General features: G+C 48.0%; 1 protein-coding gene across 1 annotated transcript in view; it reads right to left on the bottom strand.

The window, feature by feature from the left end:
- Positions 1-25,151, bottom strand: part of LOC140428737 (NXPE family member 3-like) — a 29,887-nt gene extending 4,736 nt beyond the window's left edge. The window contains exons 1-4 of the mRNA XM_072515454.1: positions 24,981-25,151; positions 22,336-23,123; positions 9,197-9,270; positions 1,384-1,593 (exon numbers count right to left, since the gene is read on the bottom strand). Coding sequence (XP_072371555.1) covers positions 1,384-1,593; positions 9,197-9,270; positions 22,336-23,123; positions 24,981-25,100 — 1,192 coding nt within the window. The 5' untranslated portion in view covers positions 25,101-25,151. The remainder of the gene's footprint in view (positions 1-1,383; positions 1,594-9,196; positions 9,271-22,335; positions 23,124-24,980) is intronic.
- Positions 25,152-25,558: the final 407 nt, after the last annotated feature.

Genomic DNA, 25,558 nt, shown 5'->3' with positions numbered 1-25,558 from the left:
TGAGTACCCCACCCCCCCTGCAATCCCCTCTGTGATTCCTACGTGCCTCACTACTGGATGTGGGCCATGTGTTGGCAAAATAGCGGGTCTGACCCATGGGATCGAAGATGATGACAACCCGCTCTGCGATGAGCTTTGTTGTACCGTACCGTTTGACAACGTCTGACACCTTCCCATGCTAGCATTTTCCACCGTCCAGCTGGATGATCCCTGCATGTGGGTAACTGGGCAGTGTGACATCGCAGCCTGGAGTTTTAACATCTCCTGAATAAAGCTCTTAGTTTATGTTCAACCTCCACGACCTCCGAAAGTCAATCCTGCGAACACCACCCACCTGGTGTGTGCCACATCAAAAGCTTTGACTAATTGTATTTTTTCAGCAATATGCAAGTACTTTTTTTCCCCTGCGTTCTTGAAATCTTCTTACCTATGAGTTGCAACTATCCCTTAAGAGGTGCGGGCCTTAATGTGGCTAGCAGAAGATGAACTAGATGGAATTCCCACCATATACTAGGCCTAGCCTCAGTGAATTTCCAGAGATAGCCTATCAATGTAACTGGGGCTTAAGCCTTGCATGACGTGGAAACCCTCTAATTGAAGTCCATTCTCTCGAATTGCAATGTAAATCTCTAAAGATCCTACTGACAATCCCTGTTTGTCACTTGTTTTCCCTTTTAATTTCTATTATTCTGCTATTTCAATTTTTGTACCTGGACAATTAATGGGACCTATGCCTTTCAGATTGTATTTATCTTTAATTTAAGAAACAATGGTAAAGTCCAGCAGGTTGGTCTGACATCACTGCTAATACATCTTGATGGACTTGGCTGTCGGCCAATGGACTATTTCAGATTGCCGGGCCTTATCAGACTGCACGGTAGCATGGTGATTAGCACTGTGGCTTCATAGCACCAGGGTCCCAGATTCAAATCCCTGCTGGGTCACTGTCTGTGCGGAGTCTGCACATTCTCCCCGTGTCTGCGTGGGTTTCCTCCGGGTGCGCCGGTTTCCTCCCACAGTCCAAAGATGTGCAGGTTAGGTGGATTGGCCATGTTAAATTGCCCTTAGTGTCCAAAATGATTAGGAGGGGTTATTGGGTTGGGGGATAGGTTGGAAGTGAGGGCTTAAGTGGGTTGGTGCAGACACGATGGGCCGAATGGCCTCCTTCTGCACGATATGTTCTATGGTCTGTGTCAAACATTTCCCCTCTGGAATTTTCCATTTCCCAAAACATAAAGGTGTGTTGTGTAGAAATGCTGACTTTCGGATTCACATTGAGGGAAGAATAATTTTCCTGGATACTACACAAAACTGAATTGAAGTATATGTGATCCATAAATAAGGCAGATTATGTCAAAAACATGAGAAAAAGCTAAACTTAACCTGGTACAAATTCTGTCAAATATTCAAACCATTGGCGTATTGTGGAATCTCCAAAAATGTAAACTTTTTTCCCACAGAGACAGTCTGTTATTCTTGCAGGACTGTTGAAGCGCCGAATGTCACAGCTTGTTGACGTCCATTGGTCCTGGTAATAAAACCCAGATGGTGAAAGCAGAGACCTTCCAGGGACACATTTACCGAGATCTGTGCCTGAAAATAAAGAGAAAAGCATTTAAATAGACAAAAATCATTGCCCTCCGCCTGAAATGTAGGTCGCCCAAGATTTTTCCAATTGGCCAATCCAGTTTCTAGAAAATCCCAAAAGGCCTTCTATAGTTACCAAAGACAGTCAGAAACATGAGGCAAATAGTTAAATGACAATACTGCAAGAAATATTCTGTCATTTCTGCATCCAGCCCTGGTCGCCAAGACGTAAGGGGAAATATTAAGCCCTGGCAATGGTGCACAGAGGAGCACAAAGTCAACCACTGATCAGAGAGGAAGATGCAATGGTGAAAGGTGAGAAAACATGACTTCTTGGGCACTGAAAGGAAATGATTAAAAGTGAGCCACACAGGATGTATACAGTCCCCTGGAGAGTTAAGCACAAAACGTAGACTGACACTGCAGTACAAGAAAATAGGAAAGGTTTGTTTTGAGAATTATTGCAAGATAAGTCACAATTGAAGGACATGGGAGAAAGATACAATCTGGCAAAAGGCAGCTTCAGGACTTACAATAGGAAGCATAGTGTGTACAAAGTGTGATTTAAAAGGTCGTCTCGGTGGGTCTTGCGGACTGAATTTTGATGGAGGATCACTATGGAAGTCTGAGGGAAGTGGCTCAAAGAGCATCCCTCATGTTTGCGACTTGTTGATTAATGCAATATGGATAGCTGTTGTGTCTTGGGGTCAGTGGGTCGAACAGGGTGGCAGAGCGAGGCATGGGTCGAACAGGGTGGCACAGCGAGGCATGTGTCACCGGCAAGACAGCCGGGTCCTCCGGCCCCAGAGGATGCCGGCCAGGGGCATGAACAGCCATAGGGCACGGTAAGCAGCAGGCTGCCTCCACCTCTCATGTGCATCCTGGGGACACACCTCGACATAACAGCAGAGCATGGAGGGCTAAGCAGTTTGAGGATCACTGAGAGGGCATTGGGGGGATGGGCAACACCATCGGTAGCTAGGGACAGTTAGGGTTTTGATTGCACACCATTAAAACACATTACACCCTAGACACGTGAAGCATCTGTCACGTTATTCCATACCACAGGTCGGCCTGTACCCGCCCGGTGCCCTCCGCCCACCCCCCACCCCCAGTCCCAGCCCCGCCGCCCCCGACACGGTCCTAGATCGGAGGCATTCCATATGCAGCAGGTGTCAGCAGGCAGGCAGGAGTCAGACTGTGGCATAGATAATAATCTTTATTGTCATTAGTAGGCTTACATTAACACTGCAATGAATTACTGTGAAAAAACCCTAGTCAGCACATTCCTGCACCTGTTCGGGTACACTGAGGGAGAATTCAGAATATCCAACGTACCTAATGGAGGAGCACCAGAGCTCACCTCACAGTGAGTTATTATCACCCTCCTGCCTTGTATATTGACCCACTGACAGTGTCGACACAGGCCCATCACACTGGAGTGTGATGTTGCACAGACGCTGGGAGAGGGGGACAAGGTGATTGGGGGGGTGGGGAGGGGGTGGAATGTGTGGGGGTGGGGGATGGTTGTTGGGGTGGAGAGATGGGTCATGAGGGGAAAGGATGGGTGGGCGAGGAAGGGAGAGGGGGTGAGATGCTGGACAAAGCCACATCCTTTGAGAAGCGGGCAAGGATGAGGGCCTCCATTGTCCTCGGGGGATGACAGACCCTCGCCGCCGCTGCCTGTCCTCCATCCTCCAGCTGCTCCCGCACATCCTCCCCCAGATTGTCTTACAGCCCCTCCTGCTCAGGCTCGTCATCGCCCTCCTCCCAAGATGAGGCCACAAGTCACCCCTTCCCCACCTCCAGCACGTCGTCCCGCTGCTGTGCCAGGTTGTGGAGGGCACAGCAGACCGCCACAAAGCGAAGACTCTCTGTGGGGTGTATTTCACTGTACCACACAGCAGTCGAGGCACCGGAACCGCATTTTGAGCAGTCTGATGCACCAATGAATGACTACCCGGGTGGCCACATGGGCCTCGTTATATCGTGTCTCCGGTGTCCGTACTGGCATCATTAGCCAAGACCTCAGCTGGTACCCCTTATTCCCCCCAAGAGCCAATTCTTCATCTTGGGGTGTCCCTCGAAGGGGTTGTGCACACTCCCTGGGAAGTGTGCACACATGAGCATGATCTTGAGGTGGTGGTCACACACAATTTGGACGATCAGTGCGTGGAACCCTTTACTGTTAGTGAAGGGCATTCCCTGATGCCCGGTGTGCACAAGGTGACATGAGTGCCTTCTATTACCCCCTGGACCTGGGGCATCCTGGCAACGGCGGAGAATCCTGCTGTCCGGGCATCTTGATGGGCTTGGTCCAGGTTTAGGTTTATGTAGTCGGCCGCCTGGGCAGATCCGTGACTTCACGGATGCACTTGTAATAATAATATGCTTATTGTCACACGTAGGCTTCAATGAAGTTACTGTGAAAAGCCCCTAGTCGCCACATTCCGGCGTCTGTTCGGGGAGGCTGGTATGGGAATTGAACCCGCGCTTCTGGCCTTGTTCTGCATTACAAGCCAGCTGTTTAGCCCTCTGTGCTAAACCAGCCCCTGCTGCAGGTTGGGATATGCCACACAAGTCCCCGCTCGAGCCCTGGAATTAACCTGAAGTGTAAATGTTCAGGGGTGCAGTGACCTTCACGGCCAGTGGGAGCGGGTATCTGCCTTCTCCACGTGCTGCCGAGTCCACAAGGACATGGCACAGGTTCCGCACCATCCCCTTGTTGTGGTTGCACATCCTGCGGTACATGCTGTCTGACATCGGTTGACACCTTCAGCCTCCGTCGACACTGCTGCCGCTCCCTTCTCTGGCAACTGGCCGCCTGGCACCCCACCAGCAGCTGCTGTGGGGTCCACAATACCATCCATAATATTATATCTGTATATCTGGAGAGGGTGAGAGACTGATAATCATTTCCCGGTTCCACCCCGGAGCCCTCGAGTCTCTAAGGCATCCTTACACTTACATTCCCCACCATCTCTTCAGGTGCCATCCAACAAGCCGGCTATACTGGGGGACGCCACCCTGCACTCACACCCCCAGGTACAGTAAGGGCCCCTGGGCATCGGAGCCCAGACCACAGACCCCAGAGTGGACTGGGCTCACGTTCCCTTCCTGATCAACACACACGCACCCTCTGGTCACAGCTGATCTTTTATCTTAGCTCCACATTCCCATACTACCTTCATATCAGAAGGTCCTTCACAGAAGGCCCGAACAACCAAGGGTTTCCACGAAGCACTTCATGAGGAGCCTGTTATTCACCCAGGGAGTGCTCATAGAACAGTGCCAACTCTTTCAGCAGGGCCAGCAACTTCACAGCAGGGCAAGAATGGTTCTGCCAATGGCCTACAAGGTCACCATCCTCCTCAACCTCTATATAACCAGACCCTTCCAGATAGCAGTGGATGACATCTCAGTTCACCGTCCATCGGAGACTGTACACAAGGTGAGGAGAGTTCATCATTTCCTTACTCACCAGACAGAGCAGGAGGAGTGGGAAAATGACTTTCCAGTTTGACATGATTCCCAAAGGAGCTGGAAGCCATTGACTGCACTCCTGTGACTCTCTGACACCCACATGTCAAAGGGGAGAGATCTCAGTTTACAGTCAGTGGTAATCCCTAGTTGATCTGGAGGATATAATGATGGTCATTGTCTGTATGGCACATATGTTACTTGCCACTCATAAGCGCAAGCCTGAATATTGCTGCATGTGGACATGGACTGCTTCAGTATCTGAGGAGTGAATGGTGCTGGACATTAAGCAACCATCAGCGAACTTCCTCATTTCTGACTGTCTGATGCAGGGAAGATCATTGACGACGCTGCTTAAGATACTTGGGGCCAGGACACTTCGCTGAGGAACTCCTGCAGTGATGTCTCAGGACTGAGATAATTGACCTCCAACAGTCACGGTCATCTTCCTTTGTGTTAGGTTAGGTCTGATTCCAGTGCAGTTTTCCCCTGACTCCCATTTGACTCCAGTTTTGCAAGGCTCCTTAATGAAACACTTGGCCAATGCTACCTTGCAGTCAAGGGCGGTCACTCCCAACTCATTCTAGATTTCAGCTCTTTAGTCATTGTTTGGGGAAAGTTTGAAATGAGTTCAGGAGTTGAGTTGTACTGGCGAACCTAACTGAGTGTCAGTGAACAGGGTATTGCTGAGTAAGTGTTGTTTCTGCTCCTGTTGATGACCCTTTCCATTACTTTGCTGGTGATCGAGAATAGACCAGAGGGGCAGTAATTGGCTGGGTAAATATTTCCTGATTTTTGTGTACAGGACATACCTGGGTAATTGTCCACATTGTCGTGTAGAGGCCAGTCTTTGGCTGCACTGGAACAGCTTAGTTGGGGGCATGGCTATTCCTGGAGAACATGTCTATTGCCAGAATATTGTCAGGGTCGATAACCTTTGCACTATCATCTGCCTTCAGGCGTTTATTATGGGCAGCGAATCAAATAGTTTGAAGACTGCAATCTGTCATGCTGAGGACTTCAGAACAAGGCCAAACGCGATTATCCACCCAGCACTTTTGGTTGAAGGTGATTGCAAATGCTGCAACCTTGGGCGGGACTCTCCGATCCCCCGCCGGGTTGGAGAATCGCCGGGGGCTGGCGTGAATCCCACCCCCGCCGGTTGCCGAATTCTCCGGCACCGGATATTCGGCGGGGGTGGGAATTACGCCTCACCAGTTGGCGGGCCCCCCCGGCGACTCTCCGGCCCGCGATGGGCTGAAGTCCCGCTGCTGGAATGCCTGTCCTGCCGGCGTGGATTAAACCACCTTTTGAACAGCGGAACAAGGCAGCACAGGCGGGCTCCGGGGTCCTGGGGGGGGGCGCGGGACGACCTGGTCCCGGGGGGTGCCCCCACGGTGGCCTGGCCTGCGATCGGGGCCCACCGATCCGCGGGCGGGCCTGTGCCGTGGAGGCACTCTTTTCCTTCCGCCTTCGCCATGGTCTCCACTATGACGGAGGCGGAAGAGACCCCCTCCACTGCGCATGCGCGGGGATGCCGTGAGCGGCTGCTGACACTCCCACGCATGTGCCGCCCGGCAAAGTCATTTCCGCGCCAGCCAGCGGGGCACCAAAGGCCTTTCCCGCCAGCTGGCGGGGCGGAAATCAGTCCGGCGCGGGCCTAGCCCCTCAAGGTGAGGGCTCGGCCCCTCAAGATGCGATGAATTCCGCACCTTTGGGGCAGCGCGATGCCGGACTGATTCGCGCCGGTCGGCGGACATCGCGCCGATTGCGGAGAATCCCGCCCCTTGTCTTTGCATTGATGTGCTGGCTCTTCCATCACTGAGGATGGGAATATTCATGAATTCTCCTCCCCCTGTTAGTTGTTTAATTGTCCACCACAGTTCATGACTGGATTTGCCTGGACTTCAGAGTTTAGATCTGATCCAATGTGGTTGTGTGATCGCTTAGCTCCGTCTTATCACGTGTTCCTCGCGCTGCATGACATGCAATTAGCCCTGTATCGTAGCTTCACCAGTTTGACACTGCATTTTTATATATACCTGCTGCTGTCTTGGAATGTCCTCCTGCACACTTAATAAAACCATCGTTGATTCTCCAGTTCAATGGTAATAGTAGATACTGGAGAAATGCCTGGACATGAGGTTACAGGTGTGAAATTCGCCGTAATCGGCGCGATGTCCGCCGACCGGCGCCAAAAACGGCGCAAATCAGTCCGGCATCGCGCCGCCCCAAACGTGCAGAATCCTCCGCATCTTGAGCGGCCGAGCCCTAGCCTTGAGGTGCTAGGCCCGCGCCGGACTGATTTCCTCCCCGCCAGCTGGCGGGAAAGGCCTTTGGTGCCCCGCCAGCTGGCGCGGAAATGACATTGCCGGGCGGCGCATGCGCGGGAGCGTTGCGGCCGCTCACGGCATTCCCGCGCATGCGCAGTAAAGGGGGTCTCTTCCGCCTCCGCCATGGTGGAGAACATGCCGAAGGCGGAAGGAAAAGAATGCCCCCATGGCACAGGCCCACCCGCGGATCGGTGGGCCCCGATCGCGGGCCTGGCCACCGTGAGGGCACCCCCCGGGGCCAGATCGCCCCGCCCCCCCCCAGGACCCTGGAGCACGCCCGCGCCGCCTTGTCCCGCCGGTAAGAGAGGTGGTTTAATCCACGCCGGCGGGACAGGCATCCCAGCAGCGGGACTTCGGCTCATCCGGGTCGGAGAATCGGCGGGGGGGGGGGCCGCCAACCGGCGCGGCGTGATTCCCGCCCCCGCCGAATCTCCGGTGCCGGAGAATTCGGCAACCGGCGGGGGCAGGATTCACGCCAGCCCCCGGCGATTCTCCGACCTGGCGGGGGGTCGGAGAATCTCGCCCCAGATTGTGGTTGAGTACAATTCTGCTCCTGCTGATGGCCCACAGCATCTCATGGTCGCCCAGTTTTAAATTGCCAGATCTGTATGAAATTTATCCCGTTTAGTCCCACACAACATGATAGGAGGATATCCTCAATGTGAAAGAGGTGCTTCATCTCCACAAGAATTACGTGGTGGTCATTCCGACCAATACTGTCCTGGATTGATAGATCTAAGACAGCTAGATTGGGAAGGACAAGGTCACGTCGGCTTTTCCCCCCTGTTGGCTCCCTCACTACCTGCCACAATCCCAGTCGAACAGTTATGTCCTATAGGACCTGGCCAGCTTGGTCTGTGGAGATGCTACTGAGCCACACTTGGTGAGGGACGTTGAAGTTCCCACCCAGAGAACGTTCTGCACTCTTGTCACAATCAGTGCTTTCTCCAAATGGTGTTCAACATGGAGGAGTACTGATTCAGCAACTGAGGGGCTGCGGTTGTGATAACCAGCAGGCAGTTTCCTTGCTCACGTCATGAGAGTTTACAGGTTCCCGGGTCAATGTAAAGGACTCCGAGGGCAATTCCCTCCTGACTGTATACCACTGTGCCGCCATTTCTGGTGGGTCTGTCCTGCTGATGGGACAGGATATACACAGGGATGGTGATGACCCCTAGAATCCCTAGAGTGCGGAATGGTGTCTGGGGCACAATATAAATGCATGAGTATGGCTGTGACAACTATCTCAATTTTGGCACAAGCTCCCGGATGTTAGTAACGAGGAGTTTGCACTGTCGACAGTGCTGTGTGCCATTGCCGCTTCCGGTGCCTGAGTCAATGCGGTTGGTCCATCTGGTTTCATTTCTTTGTTCAGACTTTGTAGCAGTTTGGCACAACTGAAAACTTGATAGGCCATTCCACAGAGCAGTTAGGAGTCACATGTAGGCCAGACCAGGTAAGGACGAAGGATTTCCTTCCCGAAGGAACATAAAGGATTACAATTATCTTCTTCCCAATTTCCAGTCAATGTCTTTCACTTGCAGCAGATACAAAGACTCTGGGTGATTGCAACTGTGATTTACTGGAATCGCAAATAGGACCACCCCCCTGTTGTATAATTTGATAGATACTCACATTTCTGTCACTGCTAAAAACCTCCCCTCTTACAGTGAGCTCAAACTTTGCACTATAATAGTCCCTGTATCAAAGAATTACTCCAACATTCTTCTAACTTCTCCTCTCACACATTAAACCTCTAGTGCGATGGTCATTGTAATAATTGACATTTCTCTTACCTGTTTGAGGTGAGGGCTTTACAATCACATAACCAGCACCATTGGGTAATATAGGCTTCTTGACATTGACCCCACTGAAAATAGATGATTGTTGTTGGTTAAACAATTATATCCATGAATGTTAACAAGTGAAAATGTCCTATGGCAAGAAACCTAGAAATACAAGGGCACGGGCATATTTTATCATTTGGAAGCAGAGTCAGCAAATCACCCCCTCCCAGACCCCTGAGCCATGACATATCCAAGAACGGTTTCCTTTGTCTATGATTAAAAAACGTTTCATCACACCCCTGCCTGGCACAGGACGATTTACCATCTACCATGGTGGGATTTGAACCTGGGACTTCAGAGCATTGCTCTAGGTTTGTGGTTGGCCAGTTCAGTGACCTCTACCACTGGGCCACATCAGGAACCCCGGCTAAGGGTCACCAGCCTCTTCTAGCCGGTCTCAGTCAGAACATTGATTGGTTATAGCTGTGAACAGGAAGCCCAATCCAGCTAATTTATAATCAGGGCTTCTTTCCTTACTAAAGGAGGAATTTTAACTCCCTCAGCCTGATGAACAAAACACAAAGTGGCACAGTTTCCCTTATATACAACCTTTGGCTATTGCACGCTGTAATAGGAAGACTCCCCTGACTCGTAGAGACTGATAACGTTTTAAAAAGAAATGCAAACATCCAGTTAATATCAAAAAGGATGTATGAGAAGATTTTGCATTTTAAACTTAGAATGAGGCCATTTGGCCCATCTTCTCCTTGCCAGTCCTTGGACACCCAGGTGCCCTTTCTAATCCCACCTTCCTGCACCCGGTTCACAGACCTGCAGCTTAGAGCATTTAAGATGCTGATCCAGGTACCTTTTAAAAGAGCTTAGGGTCTCTGCCTCCACCACCAACTCAGACAGGCTCCCACTACCTGCTGCGTAAAAAAGGTTTTCCCTCATGTCCCCTCTACACATTCTGCCACTTATCTAGAATCTATGTCGCCTGGTTCGAGAATTCTCCACCAGAGGAAACAATTTTTTCTGTCCACCCTATCTCTTTCCCTCATAATTTTGTACACCTCAATTAAGTCACCCTCAGCCTTCTTTGTTCCAAGGAAAATAACCCCAACCTAACCAATCTCTCCTCGTAGCCACACTTTTCCAGCCCTGACAACATTCTTGTAAACCTCCTCTGCACTCTCTCCAGAGCAATAATGTCCTTCCTGGAATGTGGCGATCAGAACTGCACAAAATATTCCAGTTGTGGCCTCACCTGTGTTTTATACAATTTACAACTTACTGTAACAAATAGATTAAAAGCAGTAATGACTAAACGTGGGCCATATCTTCCTGATTCCCCAGCATCGGATTTGGGAGGATACCCCAAAGATGTATTACGGAATCCCAGTAGGAAGTTCACAGATGAGGGTTTACCCGGCAATCGACCAGTAACACTAACTTTCTCTGGACAATTGCGTTGCGTGGAGAACCATCCGACAAAGTGATATAAATTGTTAACTTTGGGTTGTTCAGCCAGAGTTAGACTAATAGTTACTCTGAGAGAGTTAAAACAAATAAAACCACTTCTAACTTAAACAGAACTGTTTCAAAAACCCAGACCGAATCCCGTACGGGACCCCTTCCACACTGTGGACTACTCCGCCCCCTCCCCCCAGGGTATTCCCAACCCCGCATCACTACCACTGCCCACCATGGGATTCCCCCAACCACCCCCCTCCCTCAGCCCAACTGAACCTGACATCACCCTCCCAAACCGACACACCTCTCCCAAACTGTTCTCCCCAACTGCGACCTGACCCCCCATTCCCGGTCTGAAAACTCCCTCCTGACCTGATCCTCCCAACCCAAATTTACCCCCCTGGCCCACCCGGACTCCGTTCCCCCCTCCCACTCCATCCCGACCAGCCAAATCCCATTCACCTTGCTTGGTCACTTGTCATTTCCCTGGTCTTTTAACTTCACTGGGCCCTTTATCCGACCTGTTTTATGGTAACCAGTAAGGGGTTGTGGCCTCCCTGAGTTTGCCAGAGGTGGTCTGTGCTGGAGAGTCTTTTGCTGCAGGCCTCAAACAGCTCCAGCCGCTGGAGGTTTGAATGAATTTTTATAGAGCAGGTCACTGCCCTTTAAACTCTTGGAATTCCAGTGGGCCATCACTTTCCAATACTCGTTGGAAGCTATGGGTCAGTATTTTGTCAGCAACTTATACCATAAATTATGGAACAGAACCTTCTGCTTTTATTTTTAACAGAGTGAAACCCACTTCACAGGTATACACTGTCCCTTAAGTGGAGAATCAATATTCCTGGACACAATCCAAAGTGCCACACAAGTGCCAGGCAATGACCTGCACCTACAAGAGAGGATCTAATCATCGCCCCTTGACATTAAATGACATTACCATCACCGAACCCCCCAGTATCAACATCCTGGGGGTTACCATTGATCAGAAACTGAACTGGACGAGCCACATTAATACTGTGGCTACCAGGGCAGATCAAAGGCTTGGAATCCTACGGTGAGTAACTCACCTCCTGACCCCTCAAAGCCTGTCTACCATCTACAAGGCACAAGTCAGGAGCGTAATGGAATATTCTCCACTTGCCTGAATAAGTGCAGCTCCAATAACATTCAAGAAGCTCGACATCATCCAGGACAAAGCAGCCCACTTGATTGCTCCCCCTTCCACAAATATTCAAACCCTCCACCATCGACGAACAGTGGCAGCCGTGTGTACCATTTACAAGATGCACTGCAGTAACTCACCCAGGTTCCTTGGACAACACCTTCCAAACCCACGACCACTACCATCTAGAAGGACAAGAGCAGCCGATACCTGGGAGCCCCACCACCGTGGACCCAGCCTGCCAAAAACTGCCCCCCTCGCCACCCCCCACCAGTCCCCCCTGCCAACAGAAGGGGCCCCTGACGTTGGCGGCACATGGACACATTCCACAGCCGCCATGCGAGGTGCTTGAAAAGTGAGAGGACACGCGACCGATGCCATCGGCAAGTCGGGTTTTTGAGGGGGCGGAGCATCGGGAACGCGATTTCGGCGATCGGAGAATCCCACCCATAGTATCAGTAACGGAGAATCCCGCCAAAGATATTGCTGTCTCCAGTGACGTCAGCAATTCCTGTTTGAGGTTTTGGAACCAAAGCAAGACAGGAAAAGCTGAGTGTCTCTAAACAATCCATGAATATCGGTAACCCCGCTGCAATAATTACTGTTTCAACTGAAGATGTGTCCAAAGAGGCAGAAACTGAGACTGCTCATTTTAACAAGACATTGTAGCATCAGGCGGAAAAGAAGTTAATGGCAGTCGGAGATTCCATCAGAATTAGCATGGTTATATGAAGAATAAATCGTGTTTGACTAATTTGCGAGAGTTCCTCGAAGATGTAACAAGCAGATAATGGTCATTCTGTAGATGTAGTATATCTGGGCTTCCAGAAGGTATTTGATAAGAAGCCGCACAAAAGGTTAATACACAAGGTGAGATCACATGGGGTTAGGAGTAATTTCATAGAATTTACAGTGTAGAAGGAGGTCATTCGGTACATCGAGTCTGCACCTGCCCTTGGAAAGAGCACCCCACTTAAGCCCACACCTCCACCATATCCCCGTAACCCAGCAACCCCACCTAACCTTCTTGGACACTGAGGGCAATTTAGCATGGCCAATCCAATTAACCTGCCCATCTTGGAATTTATTAAGTTGGATAGACGATTGGCTAATTGACAGAAGACAGAGAGTCAGGATAAATGGGTCCTATTCTGATTGGCAAGATGTAACTAGTGGGGTGTCACAGGGTTCTGTCCTCAGGCTCCAACTATTTCCAACATATATTAATGATTTGGATGCAGGGATAAAAGGTGCTGTAGCCAAATTTGTGGATGTCATTAAAATAAGTGGGAAAGTATGTTTTAATGAGGAAATACGAAATTTTAAAAATGGATATACAAAGAAGAAAGAAAATTACAGCACAGGAACAGGCCCTTCGGCCCTCCCAGCCTGCGCCGATCCAGATCCTTTATCTAAACCTGTCACCTATTTTCCAAGGATTTACTTCCCTCTGTTCCCCGCCCATTCATATATCAGTCTAGATGCATCTTAAATGATGCTATTGTGCCCACCTCTACCACCTCCGCTGGCAAAGCGTTCCAGGGACCCACCACCCTCTGCGTAAAAAACTTTCCACGTGCATCTCCCTTAAACTTTACCCCTCTCACCTTGAAATCTTGACCCCTTGTAATTGACACCCCCACTCTTGGAAAAAGCTTGTTGCTATCCACCCTGTCCATACCTCTCATAATTTTGTAGACCTCAATCAGGTCCCCCCTCAACCTCCATCTTTCCAACGAAAACAATCCTAATCTACTCAACCTTTCTTCATAGCTAGCACCCTCCATACCAGGCAACATCCTGGTGAACCTCCTCTGCACCCTCTCTAAAGCATCCACATCCTTCTGGTAATGTGGCGACCAGAACTGCACGCAGTATTCCAAATGTGGCTTAACCAAAGCCCTATACAACTGTAACATGACCTGCCGACTCTTATACTCAATACCCCGTCCGATGAAGGCAAGCAAGCTGTATGCCTTTTTGACCACTCTATCGACCTGCGCTGCCACCTTCAGGGTACAATGGACCTGAACTCCCAGATCTCTCTGTACATCAATTTTCCCCAGGACTCTTCCATTGACCATATAGTCCGCTCTTGAATTAGATCTTCCAAAATGCATTACCTCACATTTGCCTGGATTGAACTCCATCTGCCATTTCTCTGCCCAACTCTCCAATCTATTTATATTTTGCTGTATTCTCTGACAGTCCTCCTCGCTATCTGCAACTCCACCAATCTTAGTATCATCTGCAAACCTGCTAATCAGACCACCTATACCTTTGTCCAGATCATTTATGTATATCACAAACAACAGTGGTCCGAGCACGGATCCCTGTGGAACACCACTAGTCACCTTTCTCCATTTTGAGACACTCCCTTCCACCACTACTCTCTGTCTCCTGTTGCCCAGCCAGTTCTTTATCCATCTAGCTAGTACACCCTGAACCCCATACGACTTCACTTTTTCCATCAACCTGCCATGGGAAACTTTATCAAACGATATAGACACGATAGGTGAACCAAAATTTTGCAGTTGGAGTTTAAAGTGTGAGGTCATCCATTTTGGTCAGAAAAATGGAAAGGAAACTTATTATCTCAATGGAAGGAAACTTCGGTGCAGAGGGACCTGGGTGTCCTTGTGCATGAATCACCGAAAACTAATATTCAGGTCCAGCAGGCAATAAGGAAGGCAAATAGAATTTTGTCCTTTATGGCTAAAGGAAAGCAGGGAAGTGTTGCTGCAACTGTACAAGGTATTGGTGAGACTACACCTGGAGTACTGTGTACAGTACAGGTCCCCTCATTTGAGGAGGGATATAGTTCCATTAGAGGCAGTTCAGAGGAGGTTCACTAGAATGTTTCCTGAGGGGTTTGAGATATTGAGCAGTTTAGGCCTATACTCTCTCGCATTTTGAAGAATGAGAAGAGATTTAATTGACGTATATGAGATGATAAAATGTATTAACAATGTAGATGTAGAGCAGATGCTTCCTCTTGTGGGGCAATCTAGAACAAGAGGTCATAGTTTTAGGATAAGGGGTGTCAGATTTAAAACAGGGATGAGGAGAAATTACTTCTCTCAAAGGGTTGTGAATCTGTGGAATTTACTACCCCAGAGTGCGGTGGATGCTGGGACAGTGAGTAAAGTTAAGGAGGAGATAGACAGACTTTTAATTAGTAATGGGCTGAAGGGTTATGGAGAATGGGCAGGAAAGTGGAGGTGAGGCTGAGCGGAGATCAGCCATGATTGTATTAAATGGCGCAGCAGGCTCGGGAGGCTGCATTGCTGTTGTAGGAATATCGGGGACCATACTGTTGTATATATATTTTATTCCCACGTCTGTTCATATTCTGTCTAAATCGCACAAATGCACAAAAGCAAGTCAGATCTCACTGGCAAACAGGGATGGATTAACTCAGACATCAGGCAGGCAGCAATCAACACAGGCCATCAGCACACACAATGTCAAAGATCTGAGAAACCCATTTTCATTAGCAACACAATCAGGGATACCACGTGGAGACAGCCAGACTCCAAGAAAGGTAATTATCTCCGGACATCCAGGCAGGAGAGGCCGTTAGCACCCTCCCAGGACTGAAACTTCCTTTTGACATGTTAAATGGGGGCCAGAAATCATCCGGAGATGCGATAGCCAGGACTGTTTCAAACAATGTCTGTACTTAACAAAATTATGCGAACCATCTGGCATTCAGTAAAACAAGTCAATATGTTAACATTAACGTAATGTTAACATTATGTTTTTTTCAAACTATCTGTATTCAGTAAACAATTACCAGATCAAAAAGGATCCCTAACAACATTGAACAGTATAACTGACCATTGCAATGTACAATCTGAGATAACCACGGACTCGGGAGAACCTGCAACGTTCAGGGCCGAGATCTGTGTCTCCCACGTGCATGTGATACAATAAAGATTTTCCTTGAAGCTTAACACAGTCTCCAGAACTCAGCCTTAATTCCCTCCAACAATTGCCAACTCATGCTCCTAGTTCTTATGTTCACAGGAGACGAGGTGAAGCAATCTGAATTAACAATATATGAGAAACATAAAAGAAATGTGGGAAAGCAGACAAGACTCGGGGGCAAAAGGCAAAATAACATGAAAAAAATTGTGAACTGACCAAAACTAAAAGTATCAAATTCTCCTGGCTGAGCATTGGAATAATTTTCTGGAATAATCTTATGGAATAATTTTCTGGAATAATTTTCTGGAATAATCTTATGGAATAATTTTACAGAATAATCTTTTGGAAGTTCTTAAAGCAGCTGAAGATTTTACTTGCCATAAAAATGAATTGCTTGCTCAAAATGAGGCAGTGCGAAACTTGCATCCTCTGGAATAAAAACACTGAAGGATTAAACCACGAAAACAAACTTCAAAATAAAATGTCCCTAAATTTAAACAGGATGAGGTGAATTCAATTATTATGTCGGACAATTCAGATGTTTGGCTGGTGGAGATTCTCTTCACAGATTTAGACATTTGGATTATACAGGCATGGACTAAAATGTGGTAAAACATGAGCTCAGGGTCCGTTTTGAAACGTGGAACCCCTGATGACAATTTAGTGTCTGACCTTGAAGAAAAATGAAGGGAATTACTGAATGCAGAGGAAAGAAGAGCTATGACAGAGATTTCCTCCTTGGATTCCAATTTACAGCTAGCCACTGTTGCGGCATCAGATGGTTCACCAGCAATCGGCAGTGTTGTCTGTGACAAGGCTGACTAGACCAAACGAATTATGAAACTTTTCTGCCCATCAAGAATTCTAGCCCAGGATCCAGACTATGGTCAATCCAATCCTGAAGTAACATGAAGGATGTAAAACCATGGTATAATCTTTCAACCAACGACATGGAAACACCATACAGAGTACACAAAGTGAAAAAGGAGATTATTTCTGGAGATTGGACACAAGTGAGTCAGCCAGTAGTGAAAGAATCTTTCATTTGCAAGAGGGATTGATCTTCAACAACTCAGGACAGCACGGTAGCATTGTGGATAGCACAATTGCTTCACAGCGCCAGGGTCCCAGGTTCGATTCCAGCTTGGGTCTCTGTCTGTGCGGAGTCTGCACATCCTCCCCGTGTGTGCGTGGGTTTCCTCCGGGTGCTCCGGTTTCCTCCCACAGTCCAAAGATGTGCAGGTTAGATGGATTGGCCATGGTAAACTGCCCTTAGTGTCCAAAATTGCCCTTAGTGTTGGGTGGGGTTTACTGGGTTATGGGGATAGGGTGGAGGTGTTGACCTTGGGTAGGGCGCTCTTTCCAAGAGCCAGTGCAGATCCGGTGGGCCGAATGGCCTCCTTCTGCACTGTAAATTCTATGAACTCACGGGGTAGGTCTGATGGATTTTGATTGTTTTAATTATCGTCTTGATTTTTCATTATCTTTTATGCCAAATAGCAAATCATGATGGTTGCGTTTTGCAAAATATGTCAATGCATGGCTGTTAAGTTGTTTGTGAGAGTTTGCATGTACAAAGACACGTAAAGGGGAAATGTACCTAGGCTGCAGGACTCTGTGGGCTGGGCACTTACTAAAATTAACCAATGTGGGTAAAACCCCCCTTGCCCGAAACTCTGCATTAGAGTAAAGGTTGTGTTAAATAAATAACTTTTTTTTCAATTAAGGGGCAATTTAACGTGACCAATCGACCTACCCTACACATCTTTGGGTTGTGGAGGTAAGTCCCACGCAGACACAGGGAGAATGTGTAAGCTTCACACGGACAGTTACCTGCGATCGAATCCGGGTCCTCGGCGCAGTGAGGCAGCAAAGGTCATGTTCGGGGCGATCTATTGAATATTAGTGGATTGATATATTTTGAAGTAATATTCCTTCAAGGGATGGTTTTTAGAAAAGATATGATGATATGGTTATGCTGGTGAATAACTATACTCTGCACTATGTGTATCAATGTGCTACATTTTGTTTAAGCTGTATACCTCACATCTGAAATTATGTTTACTGTATTAAGAGATGCCGGATGTAATCGGGCATGATCTACCCGGATGGGAACAGAATCCCATAACACGGGAAATTAGTCAGGTGTTTGCTGGTGCTCGGCTTAGCTCAGTTAGCTGAACAGCTGGTTTGTGATGCAGAGCAAAGCCAAAAGTGCAGCTTCAATTCCCATACCGGCTGAGGTTATTCATGAAGTCCGTTTTCTTAACCTCGCCCCTTGCCTGAGGTGTGATGATCCTCAGGTTAAATCACCAACAGTCAAAGGGGAAAGGAGCCTATGGTCCTCTGGGGCTATGACAGCTTTACTTACTACTAGATCAAACATTCCTGCATCTTTACTCAGAATTTAATCTCTGACAAGAAAGGTGCACAAATTGTCTTTGCAGCTTAAAGACAAATTGCTTTTCTCATTTTTGATTCTTATCACCTGATGCCATTCATACATTGTGATTAGAAACATCAGGAGTAGTTAAGGGGAATCCAACAAGGTCCTGATTGTGTAAACTGCCGATTCTCTGACTTTCCCAAAGACAACAACTTTTTCATTCTCCATGTCCAGTTGCTTTTTTCATAAAAACCCCGAAAGCTATCTCACTAGAGACTATGGCCGGAGAATCTCTGTTCCTGCTGGCAGGGCACCCGGCCTACGGGTTTCCGGGCAATGTGGGATGGCTTCAATGGGATATCCCATAGTTATATGGTAGGTGTAGAGAATCCCACCACCAGCGACCGGCACGCCGCTGGGAAACACACGGCTGGGGTACCGGAGAATCCAGCCCTACACCAGATTGAACAAATTGTATTCCCCCAGCTGTTTCTCCACTCGTTTCAGTGACCTCAAAGTGCTGTTATCTCCAACCTTAAACAACCAGGGGCGAAATTCTCCGGAAACGGCGCGATGTCCGCCGACTGGCGCCCAAAACGGCGCAAATCAGTCGGGCATCGCGCCGCCCCTCCGCATCTTTGGGGGCCGAGCCCCAACCTTAAGGGGCTAGGTCGGCGCCGGACGAATTTCCGCCCCGCCAGCTGGCGGAAACGGCCTTTGTTGCCCCGCCAGCTGGCGCGGAAATTACATCTCCGGGCGGCGCATGCGCGGGAGCGTTAGCGGCCGCTGACGGCATTCCCACGCATGCACAGTGGAGGGAGTCTCTTCTGCCTCCGCCATGGTGGAGACCGTGGCGGAGGCGGAAGGGAAAGAGTGCCCCCACGGCACAGTCCGCCCGCGGATCGGTGAGCCCCGATCGCGGGCCGGGGCAGCCCCCGGGGCCAGATCGCCCCGCGCCCCCCCAGGACCCCGGGGCCCGCCCGCGCCGCCTTGTCCCGCCGGTAAGGTAGGTAGTTTAATCTACGCCGGCGGGACAGGCATTTTAGCGGCGGGACTTCGGCCCATCTGGGCCGGAGAATCGCGCGGGGGGGGCCTGCCAACCGGCGCGGCGCAATTCCCGCCCCCGCCGAATATCCGGTGCCGGAGACTTCGGCAACCGCCGGGGGCGGGATTCACGCCAGCTCCCGGCGATTCTCCGACCCGGCGGGGGGGTCGGAGAATCTCGCCCCAGAACATTCATGTTCCCTGACTAAGAAATTCTCGCTATTAAATGAATCTGCATAACACTTTAGCCAATGTGTTCCACACACTGACAGGGTGCAACCATTAACATGCCACAGTTAAAGGAATCCCCGACTAATTGTGGTAACCTGGGCCAAGATTTAGGCCCGATTAAAATTGGGTATTTTAAATTAAAGAATTGGGCACTTTAAATCGAACCACAGACACTCCAGCACACAGCACCATGGGAATTCGAACTGGCCAAGTTCGAATTCACAACCAACAGATAAGCTGCCAGAACATGTCTGGACCTGCCCCGTCAATCACCCATCAGGAGATCATCGCACCCGATTGATATGCACAAGCCCATTGTCAAAGCCCTGGTCGGGCCAGACTTTCGTTCACCGAGTTACCTTATCTGGCAGCAGGATATGTGCAGACCACACCACCAGCAATGGACACCTGGGGTGGGCCCATGTGTCCTGGCAACAAGTCATCAATCGGCCCATTGGGTAATGTGACCCCTTTCTGAGACCCCTGGAGGTCAGGGGAAATTGCAAAAGGGAGGAAGGATAAAAACAAGGCACCCAACTCACACCAGCAGCGGCGACTCTAGAGACCAACCACCGTGAAGAACGAACCTGGACCATCCAGAGGAGAAGAAGGAAGAACAGACCAGACCCAGAAGAAGAGGATCAGACCAGAGCAAGAGCAGACCATACCGAGGAGACTGCAGAGACCAGCACGTGGATACAGGCCAATGTCTGCTTGGGTACTTGTCAGTCACTCAAAGTTAAGTCAAAGTCCAGCGCTAAGTTTGAATCTTGATTGTTCTGTAAAAGTAACTACCATAACTAATATTAATTGTGTGAGTGAATAAACATTATTGTATTAATAAGAATTCGACTCACAGTTCTTTGTCCACTGTATAAGGGTTAAAAACACATTGTGTGGGAAGACACAACACAATATACTCATCACCAGTCTAAAGCTACTTATGACTAGTAAAATTCTTTCAGACTGATTACTGGCAAGATCCTTAGCCTCCGAATTCTCCGTGTCATGTGTCATTTCAAGAACCCTGCTGATAAGCTTTGTGAAATTCATTGCATGATATCTTGAATCACATCTGAAGCACCTATTAACTATTCCCTGAGCATTCCTGGGATACATTCACTCACTATCACTGCTCCAATCCCGTCATCTGCTGTGGCATCCATTGTCTGCTGAAAATGCCTCCATCCTTATTCCTTTAATCTGTAACTCTTTTTTTGCACCAACCCCTGTCTCCAGTATCTATATGATCTCAAATTGCCACAATCATTGAGCCCTCCATCCTTCGTGACAATGCAGAATGTCCCATTCGCACACTCAAGGGTGCTGAAAGTGACTGCCTGCCAGAGGTTTTCTCAAGACAGCAGACATCTGCTCCAAAATGAATCTCCTTTTGAATACTAAGCCCCTGTCCATAGATTAATCCAGCAATTTAAACGCAAGCAATGAACTTGTGTTTACATATCCATTCCATTCTTCCATTGGTCTGAATGTTCAGACTCTGAGAATATTGGTAGGTGTGTGTACCCTGATAATTTACACTTTCTTTCAGATATTCTTCGCAATCATTGTAATCTTCTGTCAGGACCGCAACATCGGAAAATGCCCGAATCATAGTCCCTGAACTTAGGACGAAACTCCAAACCCAAATCTCAGATTTGATCCCTTTTGCCTGGACTGATGTTGATGGTGCTCAAACTAACCTCAGCACTCTTGGGCTGGTTAAGGTGGAGTCAGTCAGGACTTTTCATCCTGATCAATATCTTATGTGCACTTGCATGGGAATGTGGATAAAGACATATTTGGAGACTGAAACTCAGTCATAAACAAGGGTCAATTAAGGCAGCACAGTGGCACAAAGGTAAGCACCGCTGCCTCACAGTGCCAGGGACCTGGTTTCGAATATAGAGACCCATATTCCAGCCAACAGCTTCAGGAGAGAAGACAATCTTGGTGGAGAATAGAAATCTGCCTGCCTAAAGACAATTGAATCATTGACAAAGGGTGGACAGATTCATTCCAATTCTTGGAAACCTAATTAGATGTCTCGCCATGGGTGCATAATATTAAGCTACCAAGCAAGAATTTACAATGTTCTTGAATTTTATCTCACTCTCCCTCACTCCCTCTCCCTCTGAACTTTGAAGCCTACTTGTGACAATAAGCGATTTTCATTTCATTTTCATTTCATTTCAACTTCATAATATTCCCTAATGGGAAGTAGACCAATTTCAAAGTACCTGCTAATGATGGTCTTCAGGCATCTCTATGGAGTGATCTAGGATAACTTACACTTTGCATTTTCCTCCCACACTTTCTACCTATTAAATTTACAACTGCATCTCTGCCTCTCAACAGTTTCTAATCTCTAGTTGAATGCAACGACAGCCCGGATGTCTCAATATTCATGTTTTAAAATTGACATTAGGTTTAATTCGATAAAGTGCATTCATAATGTTTATTGTGTCACAAGTAGGCTTACATTAACACTGCAATGAGGTTACTGTGAAAAAACCCTTGCCGCCACACTCGGGCGCCTGTTCGGGTACACAGAGACAGAATTCAGAATGTCCAATTCACCTAAGAAGCACGTCTTTCGGGACTTGTGGGAGGAAACCAGAGCACCCGGAGGAAACCCACGCAGACACGGGGAGATAGTGCAGACTCCGCACAGACAGTTACCCAAGCGGGAATCAAACCTGGGACCCTGGTGCTGTGAAGCAACAGTGCTAACCACTGTGCTACCATACCGAATAACAGTATTTTCAAATTTGCTCTCAGCAACAAGAGTTTGAATCAGAGGCATGGATATAACATTTCCAACATATTATCATTCACATGCAGTGAAGCATGAGATTGGTGAATTTACACTCTTCTCAGGGATGTGAAGAAAGGAAAGGAGAATGTTAAGTGACGTACCTTTTGAAAAAATGTTCTTCTTCTGTCATTAGGAGCTTCTTCTCATAACCTCCCATTGCATGGTTGATACGGGCAGAGCACGGAAGCTTCTTTGGTTTGTAACAGAACCAGGGCTCCCCGGTCATGGGATCGGTAAAGTTACAGAGCGGCTTAGTTTGAGGCAAACAGAGATTACACACAGTGGTCTCAGTGGTAGCTCCTGATGCAAAGGTACTTTTAAAATACACCCTTTCTGGCCGATCCTTGCGAAGTCTTTCAAGTGCTTGGATTCCTTCACTGGGATGAACCAGGGAAACAGACACTTCAACTTTCCCCGGCCAAGATAAATTAAAATTTAGATAGTAAAATCCATTTTGGTTATCTATAACTGTTCCGGCTGAACCAGCTTTTAAAGCTGCAGTGTGGATCCGGCCTTGGAGATAGTCACCCCCATATTGCTTTGGGTGTCCTTCCAAATCTTTCATTTGCAGCATCACTTGTAACTGATCCCCAACATAGAAAGTCTTTGTAGAATTTAAAATTAGAAAGCGAACATGTGCTGGGTCGCTGCTTTTCACAAAGGGCACAGAAACGTTGGGTGGTTTTGGCCATTCGATCATTTTCATAATGGACGTCCCCTCTGACCTTTCTTCAGGGGTGAAGCTGTGATTCTGGTAGCCACATTGCAACAGTTTGTCTGTCCAAAAAGATGTTTTATTCTCCTTCAGTTGTATATTTCTGGAATAAATCTTTGGAGGTGAGTACCTCTTCCAATTTGCCTCTATTCCTGAGGCTGATAGTTGTTTGTACTGTGGAAAGGAGCAACTTTGTAAAATAATAAATATAGTTTAATTTCAGATTCACTTTCCGAAACAGACCCACCTCCAGCCAAGAAAGAAGCAGTGATTTACAAAGGGGAAGCCTCCGAGATGTGTTCAGGATCTTTCCGGAGTTTGGAATTGTTCAAAGAAGGTACACTGGAGATTATCCGATAGTGAGGGTATCGGTACGTTTGATGTTCACAGTGAGAAGGAGAACATTGGGATCAGAGACCTGAAATTATCAAGTGACAGGAAAAATTTGGGAAAAGCACAGTTTTTTCAGTGAGGGAAAAGGGGGAAAAGATTGAGTAAGGAACCAAGGAGTTTAAAGCATGCAAACAGGAACATGCTGGAGTATTGATTTTCCAGAATCATTCTGTCCATGCAGCAGGCCCAGTTAAAGTGATGGATGGACAGAAGGACCATGTGGAATTGGAAAGCGGAGAAGCAGCAATAAAGATGGAGTAAAAGCGAGTTGTTACGATCTGGAATGTACTGCCTGAGTGCGTGATGGATACAGATTCAATCGAGCCATTCAAGAGCGAATTGGATTGTAATCTGGAAAGGAAGAATGTGCAGGGCTATGGAGAGAAGATGGGGGAGTGCCAATAAACATGATGGGCTGAATGGCCTCCTTCGGTGTTATAATCATTCTGTCATTCTGTAATTCCATTAACTTGAGGTAATCCAAAATTCTGTTTCCCACATGTGCACCAAGTTTACCCTCCCCTTTGTTTGCAGCAAAATGTGAACTAAAGAGAGGCCCTAAGCTCCAATCACAATTTACAATTGATGCAAAAGGATTGGCTGCGAATTGTGAAAGGAGTATTGGCATTTAAAAAAACCTGCTGCAGGATTCGGCGCTGGTGGGATCCTCCGCTTCACCGGCAGTGCACCCACGCCTGCAGCTTTCCCAACGGAGTGGGATGGGCACAATGGGAAACCCCATTGGCCAGCTGTTGGGACGGAGGATCCGCTGCCGGCGATGGTGCATGGCACCGGAAAACGGGGCTGGTGGGTCAGAGAATCCCGCCCTGATCTCTTCTCAGTCCAATCTAAACCTCCTGATACCCCCGATTGTCTCCAGGATTCGCTGCTTGTGTGAGGCACAGGTGCCTCTGTTGCGTCACTAGAGGTGAGAATGCCGGCCATATTTATGTAAATGATCCTGTCCCCTTGATTTGGGATGGGATCAGTGGCAGATCAGCAGATGGAGGCTTCACATCTTCACAATTCGGTGGGCTTGACACGAACACAGAATTTCTCAGCCAAATGTTCCTAAACTCTGCGGACCAGGAATACCCCATGTTCAATCTCTGGTTGGTGCAGAGTTAACTGATCTTGACTGGATAGCATTAAGAATGATACAATTAGCCTCAGCATAAGTGGGTTTAGAAATTAAGATACCGTCATTAGCCACTGCCTCCAACTCTGAGTGCTATAACCTTGCTGCGTGTTTGTATATCAGCTACAGAAACACTTACTCTTATCTGGAGTAGCCTTTAGTTACATAGCTTGTCAACATTTACTGCCAAATGCTCAAACTTGAATAATAGTGATTTAAGGAAGATAGAAGAGGACAGTAACTGCCGGTGGAATGATATTGCTGCAGAAGAGGCAATGGCATCAGGAGAGGAAAATAGGATAATGAGTGTGAAAGTTGGAGAGCAAGAGAAATCTGAAATAAAACTGCGAACCCTTCCCACCCCCAAACATCACCCTCCTTTCTATTTACAGCAGACGGTCAACATACACACACACACACACACACATCATACTCTGCTCCCCCATCTCAGATTTTAAGATCATCTCCATTTATTCAAACTGTTTTATCATTCTACACACCTTTATGTGATGAAGACTCAGATTCCCCATCAGCAGCAAAGCCAACAGTATCAACAGCCTGAAGAGGACTTGGAAAATAGACCAGGAATGCAATGATTCTTTTCTTGCTTGTTGACCCATACTTGGAGCTCACAGTTCACCAGAGTTCGATCCGGCTGGTCACTTCCTGCTTCTTAACTGTAATGACAAAACAAATAAAATTCAGAAAAAGTTAGACCACAGCTGGCGAATTGAATATGGGCACAATACGTGAATAAAAGATATGCTGCCCTTGAACAAGTAGGTAATGGCTGAATCCAAAAATGTGCAGGTTTGGTGGATTGGCCATGCTAAACTGCCCCTCTTGACCAGGGATGTGCAGGTTGGTTTACAGGGTTACAGGGATAGGGGGGAGTGGGATGGGTAGAGTGCTCATATGGAGGGTCAGTACAGACTCGCTGGGCTGAATGGCCTCCCTCTGACCTGTAGGGATTCTATGAGATCTTCCAGCTGTTCATGCCGGTGGGAACTTCACGTCCAGCCGACAGCATTATTCCTGCTGCAGGTTTCCCGGCGAGGTGGGGAGGATTCAATGGGAA

Source organism: Scyliorhinus torazame, chromosome 8, assembly GCF_047496885.1.
Source record: "Scyliorhinus torazame isolate Kashiwa2021f chromosome 8, sScyTor2.1, whole genome shotgun sequence".
Taxonomy (NCBI): domain Eukaryota; kingdom Metazoa; phylum Chordata; class Chondrichthyes; order Carcharhiniformes; family Scyliorhinidae; genus Scyliorhinus; species Scyliorhinus torazame.
The sequence above is the reverse complement of the archived record's forward strand: the minus strand, read 5'-3'. Positions and strand labels throughout refer to the sequence as shown.